This window comes from Phascolarctos cinereus, unplaced genomic scaffold (genome assembly GCF_003287225.1).
Source record: "Phascolarctos cinereus isolate Bilbo 61053 unplaced genomic scaffold, phaCin_HiC Scaffold_726;HRSCAF=1367, whole genome shotgun sequence".
NCBI classification, from domain to species: domain Eukaryota; kingdom Metazoa; phylum Chordata; class Mammalia; order Diprotodontia; family Phascolarctidae; genus Phascolarctos; species Phascolarctos cinereus.
In genome coordinates, this window is record NW_027556098.1 from 193,156,135 (window position 1) to 193,171,153 (window position 15,019).

The following is a 15,019-nucleotide window of genomic DNA, read 5'->3' on the forward strand; positions in this document are numbered from 1 at the left end:
AAACCAGTAATTGTCTTATTTTACTGTTAATATTGTTTACCATTCACATGATAGTCTTAATAAGATATAAAAAAGTACAAATGGTCTGAACTTACGATTCTCTGAAGTGTAAACTCATAAATTTTCTTGCCAGCATTGGCTCGGAAGAATTTCCGGTATTCTCTACGTACCTTAAGAGAAAAGGTTAGGATGATTAGAGGTTAACTTCTGGCATTTTGTTCATAAAAGGCAGTATTTTTCTACGAAAGAAAAAAATACTAGAAAAGTGTGAACTTACAGACATGCTTTCCAGAAGTAACCAAAATAATTCAAGCATACTAAAAAAGTGGTAATTAGGTAAGAAAAAAAAAAGGGAGGGAGGGAGAGTTAAAAAAAATGCCAAGAGGCAATCCTTGATTTTTTCAAGAGTTTTGGTGATGGGTTTTTTTTTAAGACCCTAACTAAAAAGTTCAGAATTTAAAAAAAAAAACTCTTAAAAATCAAATGTATATATCTCAGAAAATAATACAATGTTTTAATACAACTATCTCTCTAAATGAATGCTAGAAAACTACTTAAAATAGATTAAATAACAATATTTAAATTCTAAAACTTATACAAGTGACAAGATAATCACAACTTCAGTAAGCCATACGGCCCTACCTAGAACCAAATTTTGACAAAAGTGAATATGAAGGTTTAAAAATATACAAATATATAGCACTTATAGCTTTGCTATCATTATCTACTATAAAAGAAGCTAAATTATCTAACCAAAAGGAAAAGATTTTCTTTTAAATATTCATCATCATATTGAAATGAATCTAAGAATCAATATTTATCTATCAATATTTTGGCTTATTTTAAAAAAAATCATTAAAGGAAGAGATAGTTTCCTTTGTCTTTTTTAAAAAAATAAAACATAGTAAATTTTACAAGAGCAAAGTTTCATGCTCTAACCAAGAGCCAAATATATTTCCTCTACATTTTATAATCATTTATCCTTCACTTTAAGTACTAAGAGATCAATTACCATTATTTCTCTTGGGCAACAGAGTCACCAGATCGAGTGAATATTTTAATTCACACTCTCCAATCATTTCTGGCCACAAAAAAATGGAATAAAACTGACAAACTTTAAAATCTAAAGACTACTAATGAACAGCTATCTTCACTACAGTATAGTTTGTACAAGTGGACAGGGCACATATGTTTGATTTAGGAAGAGGAGAACCTCATCATAACATAGCTCACTGGTACTTCATGTTAGACAAACCATATGAAAACCATTATCCTTTAAACCATTAAAATAAAAAAAACAAACCAAGCTCGTAAAAGCCTAGTACAATCTGGTTAGCCTGCAAAATGGGAGCCGGATCTAAAATTTGATCCAATTCGTGAAATTCAGTAAATACTGACTTGTCCACTGTGACAAGATATAAAGGGGCTTCTAATGTATTTTCAAATTATTTCAAAGTAGTACTAATTAAAATAGCAAATCAATCCATGGGTAAAAATACTCCCCCCACAGGTTCTTTGTAACTTACTCTGGATAAAATTCTTGAACTTGAAATGTTTAGCTCATATCACTTAAATATCAATTATTTTAAAATGAGAAAACCATTTATTTTGATAGCTGTTATTTTTAATATTTCCATAATGCCAGACGAAAAATGAAATAAACTACTCAGATGAAGTAAATGAATCACATAATGGTGACTAAGAATGATTATACTTAACCAACATCTCAACTTAATGTGATTTGTTTCTTATTTTGAAAATCCCTGATTCCCCAGCAAGAAAATATGCCAATTATAACATATAGATAAGATGAGAAAACAAGTAAAAGGTTTAGTTAATTAATTAAAAACAAAATGATCACACAGTACATTTCTTGAGTACTGGAAAGGTACCATTTGTCAAAGTTTTTCGTTTCTTTCTTTTTAAAAAAATGTTAGCTTAAGGACATAGTGTATCTACAATGAGAACAGTGGACTATTTGTTAAGGCATTTCGTCCATGCTCCTTAGCTAACTTTTCTACTTTTTAATTTCAGATATATTAATTGAAATGGTAATCTGCTAAAATCCTATACATGGAACTAGTAATTAGACTTTTCATAGTAGAGATTTAGTATTCCTAAGGTTATTCAAATTCAAAAACTTGTGGATCTTATAAAGAGTGCTTTAGTCCTATTTTCATAATTAATTTTCTCTTCCTTGAACAGGACTAAAAGTAAATTGCAACATACTTCATTCACTTTGCTGACAAGGTGTAATTGTCAAATTATTGATAGAAAGATAACAGTAAAAACAACCTGTTAAGAGAGGGCAAAAATAGGTTGCTATGGCCAGTGGCTGTGTGCACCCACCTCTCTTTAATATATCTGGGGCCTCATCAATGTGGGTATTCCCTCCACTGGTGCAGAATGAAACCCTTTCATTCCATCTCGTCCTGTGTGACTCCTGTCTATTTTCTTCTGGAATTCTCCCCAGGTGGAGTCTGCCCAGTATGTTGAGGGATTTTCCTCTAAAGCTTTTTAACACTGTGCGGACATCAGTGGAGCATACTCACTCTTGCTCCACAATAATAATATTTATTTACTATTTATAATTTTATATAAATTTATAATATTTATATAGACAGCACTTAAGGTTTCTAAAGGCTTCTAGAAATATTATCTCATTGGATCCTCCCAACATCCCTAGAAGGTAGGTGTTATTATCATCCCCATTTTCCAGATGAGAAAACGGAGGCAGTGAAGTGATTTGCCCAAGTAACACAGCTAGGAAGTGTCTGAGGTCAAATCTGAACTCAAGTCTTCCTGATTCCAGGTCCTGTGCCACCTGGCTGCCTGCCTCATAACCAGCTCCTTTTTCATTCATAAATCTCTCTTATAAAGTTATTTATGGCATTTTTCAAAGTATAATTTTTTGCTTGTATTTTGACATGGCCTAATCACACCTGCCATGTGTGTCTTCGTGTCCTGATGGATAATTCTCCATTTTAAATTATTTGTAGACTGTGATGTGTCATGATTTGTGTTCATGCAGAATTATTGGAATTACTGTTGTTAAAAAGAGAAGCCATTGGTTCTATGGAAATGTTTGAAGTCACTGAAAAGACTGCTATGATTTCCTAATGCTAATTCTTCTCTTCTTCTCAAGTTCTGGGTCTAGCTTACTACCTAAGACATATATTGACCATAGGCATTCTCAATCTACTTGGTTCTGCCTGAATGGAAAGATGGACCAAATTCTTTACAGCCATGATGTATCTCCTTGAAGAGGTTCTGCAGCGTTCCAGGGCGTAATTCAATTGGCATCATGACATCTGCAAAGACGGTCATTTGGAATACCTCTGCATCTACAGGGAATTCCTCTTCTGTTGATACTTGATGAGACTCTGCCAAGAGTATCTCCCTGTTTTAAGCCTCATTTGACATTCATAATTAGAGGAACAAAGTTATTTCTGTAGTTACAAATTTCAACAAAGCTTGCACAATTTTGACATACATCTCCAGGAAAGAAAAATCCTTAAAAATGCCCCAGAGTGGATCATTTGGAAAGTTTTCTGAAGTCTAAAGCCATATTTAGTTTGCACACCATGATTCTAATGCTGTAACACTTGCATTAAAGCAAACACATTTTCTGAATTGAGTGTCCTAGTTTAACTTGAGTGGTCCATTAGCCAAGCCTCCAGGGTAAACACAGATTGCCTTTCTTTCATCTAAATGTAGAAATGTAGTGAAGCATGATTTGAATTACATATTGAACTTGCTCTCTGATGGGCTGTGCTTTGGGGGGCTTCTCTTTCTCTAAATCTTAAGGCATTAAAATCAGGCTGATAAAAGGAATAAAAGAAATACTATTAAAAGATGTTGACTTAAAACTGATGTTAGAAATCTGACGAAATAAAAGTGCCTCAAAAGATCATTCTAAAATGTGTCACTTAAAAAAGATTATTAAAATGTGTATTAAAATCGGAGAATTTTGAAATGGCTTATCCCCCCCAAAAGAAAACAAAACAAAACAAATTAGGGAAGACTAGTCTAAAAGACAGTGCAGATCAAGAGCAAGCACAAAAAACTGGTTGTTGACGTTAGTAAGTGCCACGCTTTACTGAGTTCATCGTGGAGAGGAAGGAGGGGTTGAGAGAGTACCTTCAGTCCAAGCCAGTAAGCCCAAATGACAGCAACTGCATGCTTACGCCTAGCCTCCTCCTTCAAGCGTTTCAATTCCCTTCGAGCCTAAAAGGTTTAGATAGTGAATAAAAGAGACAGCCCAATGCAGACAGCACAACGTCCAGAAAAAAGGGACTCCCAAACAGAACAGCTGATTTATGAATGAAAGTTACAGAATGATGGAAGAACAAGATATGACCATTTAAACCCAAAGGACCAGTGTGAAAATGGTGCAAAGTCACTAGTGTTTTCAATGGAACAAGATTCTGCACAAGAGTCAACTCAGGGTACCTGAGGTCAAAGAATGGTGGCATGCTACCACTTATTCCCTTTTCCTTTTTGTCTTGTTTCTTCCCTCTTTCCTTCCTTTTTTCCTTTATTTCTTTTTTCTTATTCTTTTGCATTTCTTGCATAACTACCCCTTAAAACATTAGGGATGCTTAGGACTAAAGAAGCCACGTCTTTATTTGGTTTTATTAATTAGAAAGTAAGATTTTAAAAAGGAAGCACTCTTTACAGTAACTGCAAAGGGAAAAACACAAATAGAGGCTGTTTCCCTGAAGACTGACCTTTAAGTTAAAGAGAAATACTTTTGCATTAAAAATCTGAAGTATTCATCATGAAAACTCAGTCGTCGTTATAGCCAAGTACACAAAAGGAAATGTAGTAGAGTTAACCTCATCTCAGTAAGTTTGGAACAAGAAAAAAAAAAAAGAAGAAACTGCCCAGTTTTAAAGCTAACCATAAGCACTCAATTTTTAACTAAGATTTAAGTATTTATTCTACCATAAAAATAAACAACGATGGACTGACTAGGTGGAAGATGCTGGATATTTTTCCACCTTTCAATTTCATGTACTTCATTGAAACTGTACACAAAATAGTGAATTCTACTTTTCGCCTTTCAGAAGTTCATAAGATTTCTGTTTTAGCTATTGGGAAAGGTTCAACTACTAAATTTATTTATGTGTTTATGTATTTTTTAACCACCAATGGGAACAATGATTTTCAATAAGGTAGATGTAGCCATGTACTTACACAATTAAGAATTATTTTCATTTAAAAGGAATGGTTCACTTGTTTCTGACTGTGTACATCTCAAAAGAGGTATATACACATGCCTCAAGGAGAGAATTATAGAGTTCACTGAAGAATATAAGTCTCAGGGACAAAAACATAACTAAATGACTACAGTTTCAATTAAAGTTGGAATTTCAAGAAACATTTCTTTGATTCAGAAATAGATGAAAATAACTTTGATTTACATGTAGAAATAGTTCACGTCTGAAGTTACTGGAGTAACATAACCTTGAATAATTTATTATGAAATTCTAAAACCAAACTAAGTAAACTACATCGATTGGGCTGAGACCTTATTAAAGGCTTTTGTTACTCTTGATATATGGAGGTCTGCCACTCTCTGTCCCCATCTTTATTTCCATTTATGTGCTGTCTTTACCTATTAGAATGGAAAGTCCTGGAATGTAGGGGGCTGTCTTACTTGCTTGTATCGTATCCCCCGTGATTACACAGAGCTGGTACGTAGTACAGGCTTAATAAATGCTCTACAGATGTATCTATAATATAATGGGTTGTGTGTAAATCTACTGTAGATAGCTTCGAGCTCATCATATGACTTTTCTTATTGAGTTTGCGGCGATAATAGTAATAACTGACATTTATATAGCATTTGAAAGTCCTTGTCAGATGTAGGCCTTAAATCAAAGTCTTCCTAAGTTCAATGCTCTATTCATCATATCAGCCTACCCCAGGAGGGCCACACCAACAATTTTAGCTTTAAAAAGGAATCTAAATTTTGAGCAAAGAGACCTTTAGCTGTTTAAAGTAATAAAAATATTTAAAATATTGCTCCCTGGAGTATTTTCAGTGTTCACACAGCCTCCAACCATAGCCTGGGGATTAGCAAGAGTATTTCAGGAGGACTTTGTTTCTGAAAACAAACAGCTGATGCTGAAATTCCGGGGATTCCTTGGGGGCCATAAGCCTAGTTTTGCACGGAAACAGCATTCTGTTAAAACTCAGATGATAACATTATATATTCGTAATGTTTCCTTCCTGATAGCTAATAGTTGCCTCTGTAAGCCTGGTAAATAAATTTCATTCTTAAACTTCTTTTAAAAGTATGTGGGGTTTTTTTTTTTAAGTTTTTAGCATTTCCATTGTAAAGAAATGGATGAGATACAATCCATGTTAAAAAAAAATTACCATAAAAAATTAAATGGCTAGTAGCCAAGAGAAACATGCATGCTGTATTTTAGTTCAAACAATTCCAAAACCTATTCTTTTAAATTTAAAACATTTTTTTTTAATTCTACACTAGCAAGTCATTAGTAAGCCATTAGTATTGTTTGTCCGGACATGCTTGAGTTTCGTACAAACACTACTGACATTAAAAGTCTTTTTGTGGCATCAAATGCATGCACCAATATTAGCCAACTTTAACATTAGTCATTAATCCTCTCTATATGCTACCGAATAGGGTTGGGGACCATCAGTCACAGACGGGGGTGATGTGATGTGTGCATGAAGTACCTTAAGTCCAAGCCAGTAAGCCCAAATAACAGCAATAGCATGTTTATTCCTAGCCTCCTCCTTCAGTCGTCTCAGTTCCCTTCGCGCCTGTGGTGTATTTGAAAAGGAGTTATAGAAAAGTTTAAGGCGGAAATGGTTACTGCTAGTTCCCAATGGAGAAAGAAAAAAAAGAAAGAGAGAGACAGGTCAGTACAAAACAGTAAACTCGAAAGCATGTGCTGCTGTTCCACGCCCAAACTGCTGAAAAACAAGCAAGCAGCAAAAAGGGAAATAAATGCAAGTTTTGGGAGTGTGAGTCAGTGACAGATTTATCTGTTCCTCATCAGGGAGGGACCAACAATTCTGCTCCCGTGTCTCTCCCCAGATCACTGGCTTTGTAAGGCAGCGTCTTGCCTACCTGTGTACCATGCCAGAAAGCAGCAATGGTGGTGACAGCTTCCTGACAACGCTTCTTGTGTTTTAATTCACGCAGAATCTTTCGAGCCTAGGGTGCATCCAAAAGAAAAAGAAAAATCAAAAAGTAAAACGAATGATATCTCCCACCCCACTCAAAACTTAAACTGTTTGCCTCAGTTCCCTCAACTGTAAAATGAAGATAATAACAGCACCTATCTCCCAGGGTTGTTGTGAGGAACAAATGAGAAAATATTGGTAAAAAGTGCTTAGCACACTGCCTGGCATCTAATAAAGATAATAATTTTTTTTTTGAAATTTCAAGAGATGATCATCACCATACATTCTCTTTTAACAGCCACAAAGCAGAGATGAGAGAAAATGTATCCTACTCCACTTCTTGCAGAGGGGATGGTGGGTCCAGAAACATCATATATACTGTCAAGATTCCATCAATGGGTTTCTTAGTTTTAAGCTGAACCACATCCCTCCCTCCTTTTTATTCTTTGTGAAAAATGATGGCTCTCTGGGTGGGGATATGGGAGGGAGGAATATGTTTGGAAATTAAAATGACAGAAAAATGAAAGATCAATAAGACACTTTTAAAAATTAATTCTATCTTTTAAAAGTTTGTTTTTTAAAAGAACTAATATCTATATTAATGTTAAGAAGTCAAAAAATGCAATGGCCGAGTCCTCAAAACAACTCTGTGAGGTAAGGACTCCAAATATTCTAATCCTATTTTACAGATGATTAAATGCAGGCTCAGAAGTGAAATGATTTGTCTCTGATCCTTCAACAGCAAATCTACACCAAGATTCACACTCAGGTCTTCCATCTTCATGTCTAGCCTTCTTTCCACTACATCCCATTACTCTGACTCTAGGGCAGACCAGAAGAACCTCACACTCACAGATGATAAAACCAACACTTTAAGAGAAGGATCTGAGCCTACACTATGGTAAGACAGTGGTTCTCAGAATGCGGGCTAAGGAACACTAGTTGTCCTACAGGTCATTAACAGTGTGATCCCATTTAGTAGTGATGTGTGAAATGTGATAGTGTTTATATCTCCATTTCTGGCATTTTATACAGACCAGAAACAATATCACCAACTCATTGGTATCTTAGAAAAAGCAATGCTCTTCTTCCCGACAGATCTGGAGTATCCTTATGCTGGCTGTGATGATGGCAGCTGAGAGCAGTGTCTCTATCCCAGCCATACAATGTTCAGACCAAAGGAATGTGACAATTACTTGAACAGGGAAAGGAAGTTTTGACTAGCTCTGTCCTTACACATCAGACAAAGTCGGGTAAATCACTCGAACTTTTAGACAGATCATCTAAAAAAAGGAAGAATAACCACCAGTTTGCATGAAACGGATGTCTCCTTTGTTTGATGTCTCTCTACTAAAACAAACAAAAAACAGCTTATAGCACAAAGAACAAAAGATTTGGCAGAGATGTGGTAAAGGCACGACCTTCATCCAGAAAAGAGCTGAAAGCCAAGGCTGGGTTGATATGCACGAAAAAAGGAATTAGAACCAAAGGGAATCGGCCAAGGAAAGAAAGGTGGGCAAATGTGGCTATCAGGTGAGAAGAGAAACTGTTGCTGGAAGGAATAATGTCAGGCCCAACTGGATGAACACTGGGGTCAGTCAATGATGGTAGGATCCAGACTTAGGAATACGAGGGAGGAACTATACAGGGAGCCATGTTGCTTATTATTTGGACTAAGACTTCCTCTTTAGCTTTTGCTACAATGAAGAGTATTTTGCTTTCAGGACAATCAACCCTAGCAGTCTATAACAAAGACCAATCATTCCCCAGGCTAGCCCAAGCCCTTTGCCTCTATAGAAAGTCCACTACTTTGGAGATAGCCTGTAACCAACCTAAAGTATAAATCTCTGAGCCTGGGACATTATCGAAAAGTTTTATCCAAGCCCGAACCAGGGCATTTTGAAGCAAGGCAGTGGACAAGTAAGAGTCTAAAGTGTCTTGGAACAAGGACATCAGAATAGCCCTGGAATTAGCCTTTGGTAGGAAGGACCTACAAGCAGGCGACTGATCTACGATTCCTCTAGAGTTGATCTGGACCTAGAACACATCACTCTATGATAGCTCAGGCATCCTTGAATCCACTCCAGGGTTGGAAAGTGAGGAGAAAAGGGAAAAATGTAGATGCCCTACAGCCTGGTAGGATCAAAGGGCATGCAAGTAAGGCCTTCTGAACCAGAGGTGTCAAACATGCCCCAGCATGGCCAGAAACAAATTAAAATGTAATTGAGAAATATTTAGCAAAGTAAAATAATTAATAACATTTTTAAACTAAAACGATATGGCACTGTTGCTGGGGACTGCAGCTTCCCAAATAAAGGTATCTGACAGGGTAATTTTTCTATCACTGACCCTACCAACACCTTTCTCAGAGAACAAAGACAGAGTGAACCTGGAATAATGAAGCATTAGATCACCAGCTTGGCCACTAACAGGCATCACTTTACATCTGACTGACTAAGGGGGTAGAGTAGGAAATAAGGAGACTTCCTCCTCCTTAACCAACTCTAGGTACCCATAAAGAAATTATAAAGAATGTGAAGATTCCAAACAAGGATATCATATTCCATTCAAACTCACCTTCCATCCTCGGATGAAAGACTGTATCACAATGGCAGAACTCTTTATCTGTTGATATTTCTTTTGTTGCTGCAGGTAAAAAAGAAAAAAAGGTGTAAATAGTTCTATTTACAGATCCATAAAATGCACAAGCTTGAGGGCTGAACAAAGGCAAGTGTTGACTCTTGGGGTGGAAGAGAAGATGAAAGGGAATTACTTCCTCTCTCTTCTCAGACTTCCATTTACTTACTGATCCTTCTCCTCTTTATACCCCTTCCCCCAACCTGTGCTGAGCAACAGTGGTAGTGGGGCTATCAGGACTCCTGCCCACAAAACAGGTATGGTTCCAGGGTTAATTCCAGACTTGAAGTCATAGTCAAACTGCAGGGCAGGCTACAGAATACCACTGATGCCAAATCCAGTGACCTTTTCTTTATCCTCACATCCTCTCTGACTTCTCTTCTTTGCAGCATTTGACACTGTTGCTGTCCCGAATGCTCTCTTTTGTTTTCTATGAGTGTGAGACACTGTTTTTTTGCCGGTTTTCCTTCTACCTGTCTGCTTCTCCTTAGTCTTCCACGTTAATCATCAAGCATCTTCCACCACCAGGCATGGGTGCCTCCCAAAAGATCTCACCTGGGTGCTTTTTTCTTCTCATTCTATACTCCCTCCCTTAGTGATATAATCAGTTTCTATCACTTCAGTGGTCATCTATACATATGACTTCCACAGCTAATATCCAGCACTATTCTGTCCTCTACTGGTCCCGCATCACCATCTGCCTACCTTCTGGATAGCTTTATCTCACAGATATTTCAAAACAGAATTCTTTGCCCTAAACCTGCCTATTTTCTACAGGAGATATCCAGATTTACCACCTCAGAGTCATCCTCTGATTTTTTTTTCTATCCTTCACCAGTATTATAGCCAATTAGTTCTCAAGACTTACTAATTCTACACCCTCAGGATCCCTCTCACCCATCCCCTTTTCTTCACTTACATGACCACTACTGCACATTCAGCTTTTATCACCTCTCACCTGGATTACTGAAAGAGCTCCTTAATGATTTTTCTGTTTTAAGTCTTCTCTATCCAGTACATTCTCCACACAGCTACCCAATTAATAACCCTAAAGCATTGGTATGATCACATCACACCCCTCACCCCAACCTTATTCAACACTGTTCAGTGGTTCCTCGTTGATTCTAAGATAATACACAAAATTTAAGGTTCTCCATAGTCTGGGTCCCATATTCCTTTCCAAGCCTATTTTATATTGCTCTTCTTCACACAATTTACAGACAAACTAGAGGTTCCTGAACCGTCATGTGTCTTTCATGACAGCTCTCCTCATGTCCTCACCTTCATTTCTTAGAATATACAGTTTACCTTAAGGAAAGATTCAGGCACCAAATCCTCTGTGAATCCTTTCCTGATCTCCCCAGTTTTTGATGCTTCATCCTCTAATTAGCTGGTATTTATTTATCTGTCTACACATGCTATAATCCCTGCCCACCCTCAGAATGTAAGCCTCTTAAGGACAAGCAATGTTAACTTTTTATCTTCATATCCTTGGCACTCCACACAGTGCTACACATAGTAAGTGCTTACTTAATAAATGTTCTTGGAATTGAAGTTTAGTTCAAGTATAATAATATACCAAGCTCTCTGTGTGTGTGTGTATTAAATAGAATATGTATATATGTATACACACACACACACGCACACAAACACACATGAAAATTATTATGTCTCTGGATAAATTTTGCAAAGAAATAGAGAAATTACTCAACAAACACCTTTTGGTAACAACACTTTTTTTTTACCAGAGTTTTTTTTTTAATTATGAAGAATATATTTAAATTAGATGGTTTTCTATCAACAAAAGACAACCTAAGTCAGGGAGGGTTCTACTTTATGGTTGCCCATCCTCTCCCTGCCAATCTCTAGCACAAAAATGAGGATGCAATATTTCCTCAATCACTGTGAAATACTGAATACATCTGCCCCTCAAATGTACAGAGATTGCCTCCTCTCTCTGGATTAACAGGGGAAATGAGACACTTGAGTTATTTCCCACAGATTCTACACCTCCTCAGTGTTCTTTTCCTTGAACTACTGAGGAAGCTTTAAAACTCACTGATGTTTAAGGCATGCTATTAGACCAACTTTTTTAAAAGTCTCAAATGAATGGGCAAATCAGTGGGTGCTTCTGACTGCATGACGACCTTCTCCTTGCAAAAACTTTACTCATTTACCTTCTGAAGTTTTTCTTAAGGAGCCATAAGACCCTATTTATGTATTAATTTTTATTAAAAAATAAACTGAAATTTTATCTCATAAATTTGATTTATCAAATAAGTGAAAATAATTTCAGAATATCATCCCAATGGATGGGACTCAGACTATGGAGAACACAGTAGAAGGAAAATATTTAGTCTAATGACTAGATTAGATGAGTAATTTGATGTTTACTTATGGAACAGTCATAGGTCCATATAAAATTTAGTTTCTCCTTAGAGAATGGGCTATTCTTAGTACTTATAAACCTAAAAAAATTAATATCACTTGGACATCCAGCCACCCCAAGCAACTGACAATAAAACATACACAACATTACTGTGTGTCCTATTTTTCATCTCCAGTCATGATTTCAAAATAGTGAAATAATACTATAGGCCTACACAGACATGACTCTACACTGTTATTTTCTCAAATAAATACAAAGCACAGCATTATAATTTTTAATCCAGTCAAGTGGAACTAGAGTTCTCCCCAGTGGGAAATCCATTAGAGCAGGACCATCTAGTAATAATGAAACCAAACAATCCATCTTCTAAGAAAATGCCATGAATGAATCAAGCATTAACTTGTCTACACACATTCATATTTGAAGTTCTGCTGTGTTTGCACTATATTAAATCAAACAAATACTTTGTCTTCAAAGGGCTGAAGATCAAGCAGATTTTCTTCTGCTGCCTAGGGTAAATCAATAAGTAGTTAAGTACTTCATTAATCCCCCAAACTTCAAGATCATTTGTACTATACTAAAAGGCACTATGGGAGGACGTTAGCAACATCTGCCACTGATTTAACATGGCCTTACTGTTGAACATGTCTATTGACTAAAAACAGGCCGAGTGTTCCAAGGGAGATGTATGCACTCAAATTTTCATTTTCCAATTCACCTGCTAAGAAGTTGGGAAAAAAAAAATTTAAAAAGATGAACAGGTACCTGAAATTGGATTAATTGTAATGGTGAATCTTTAATCCATGGGAAAGCAAATAACTACAATTCTTCACTAATTAGATAAGCATACTTTTGCACATATTTATCAATACAGATGAGTTTTCTCAAGAATCAAAAGAAATAAAATCTTTCAGTTTAGGTTTGCAGCCTGAGATAGCATGTGTGCGGTGGTGTGCCAACCATAAATCATTACATAAATGCTAGCTATGACTATGTCTGTTCTTTCCAATGCATGAAAATGGGGTTTGCAACAGAGATTTTAAACTGCAATCATTAGGCCAATATCTACTGAAGATTAAATGAATCAATGCCAGGTCAGTGACATTAGATTCCATTTCTGGTGTTGATTTCTCACATCACAGTTTCATAGATTTAAGAGATTGGAAGGACATCAGGTAACATCTAGGACAATTCCCTCATTTTACAGATGAGGAAAATGAGCATAGGTAAAAATCAAGCCAATTTATCATACAATAAGGAAGACCACATGTTTAAAGAGGGCTAACTTACTGAATATCTTCTGTACCAGGCAGCAATAACAATCTGACTTTTTTTCATTAACAAGAAATGTGTCCGGCACTTCCAACCTCGAAAAATTTTTTGAATGAGAGTGGCCAGGTCCTCAAGGCGACGTTTTCTTAGGTCTTCTAACTTGAATAGCTGTTGAGTCATGTATTTAAAAAAAAAAAAGATTATTTCAAAAAAGATTATATCATATATAAAGATAATTCTTAAGAAGCTAATAAAACAATACAATGTTCAGCCACATGAACATTTAAATACTTTAATTTTACAACAAACTGGGAACTAGCTTATGCAAAAATTATGCTGGTAAATACAGAAAGTAAAACCACATTAATGTGAAATTTATTTGCTCTATGGCAATTAATTGGGGAAAAGCTAAAATCTGTATTTGTACAATTTATCAAATCTAATGTATCACACAGTGGTGGATTTAGAGACAGAGGACCTGGGTTCAAATCTGAGCTCTGCTACTTTGTGACCCTGAAGGAAAGTCATTTCCTCACTCTGGGCCTCATCTTTAAAATTCAGGGAGTTGGATTGGGTCCTCTTTAAAGCGCCTTCCAGATTGAAATTTTATGATCCTATGAATATTTATTAAGGGCCTACACTTACAAACGTTGGGGAAAATGGGAAGTTTAAAAAGCATCTCAGCTCTGTCACTCCTAGCTTCTCTATGACCAGAGACATGTCTCTTGGTCTTTTTTTATGCCTGTTTCCTTACCTGAAAAACTGAGATAATAATACTTACACAACTGTTGTAAAGTAAGTGCTTTATATATCTCAAAGTACACAATTATGTTATGCTAATTATGTGTTATTCTGATCAAAACATTGAAGTAGGCACCTTTAGGATCTGGAATAGGCAATCCTTTGTTAGCTTCATTCCAGTTTCTGTATGACTTTTAAGTAATAAATGGCAAAGTATTCCATAATTCAAACTTTCCTTGAATAGATCTGATCTTCTCTAGTGTTTTCTCTAAGCCACATGGATGTCAGGTTGCCTGGGGATGGAGATGCTACCGTGCACACTGACTGCATCCATGCAATTGAAATGTTCTTTCTGCTGGTTCTGAAATTTTCAAACTGCTGGTCTGATGTCACTATTTACACAGTTGTTTTTGCTCTCCTTTCCTGATGTTCTACATATTCTAATGGGTTTATCAACTACCATTGGATTGGCCCATGTGATCCTGGCCAGCCACTGGGCCTTCTCAGGAATTAAATAGGCAGCGTTCACATTTTCAAATGGAATGGAAAGCAATGGTTTGCTGGAGTGACCGCTTTACCAAAGTTATCTAGCAGCAGAAGCGTGCAGCTATGCAAGACACACTTAAAACCCCATATGAAGGTAAGGGTGATAGCATCATCAGGAAAGGAAAAATAATGTTTTAAATAGTGACTGATGGTGTGAATATTTTGATAAAATTGTACAAATTTTATGGTATCATTCAATTAATAAATAAAATCAAAGATATGCGGACTTTGTAATTTTCAATGGAAATATTCACATTATGTTTATTG

General features: G+C 36.2%; 1 protein-coding gene across 5 annotated transcripts in view; it reads right to left on the minus strand.

Annotated features, from left to right (window-relative positions):
* MYO1B (myosin IB) overlaps positions 1–15,019 on the minus strand; it is a 217,156-nt gene that overhangs the window by 19,052 nt on the left and 183,085 nt on the right. For 3 of the 5 annotated variants that reach the window (XM_020993562.2, XM_020993560.2, XM_078146919.1), the window contains exons 20-25: positions 13,484–13,633; positions 9,745–9,813; positions 7,112–7,198; positions 6,715–6,801; positions 4,141–4,227; positions 96–170 (exon numbers count right to left, since the gene is read on the minus strand). In XM_020993562.2, coding sequence (XP_020849221.1) covers positions 96–170; positions 4,141–4,227; positions 6,715–6,801; positions 7,112–7,198; positions 9,745–9,813; positions 13,484–13,633 — 555 coding nt within the window. The remainder of the gene's footprint in view (positions 1–95; positions 171–4,140; positions 4,228–6,714; positions 6,802–7,111; positions 7,199–9,744; positions 9,814–13,483; positions 13,634–15,019) is intronic. The other 2 variants (XM_020993561.2, XM_020993563.2) reach the window with 2 other exon arrangements.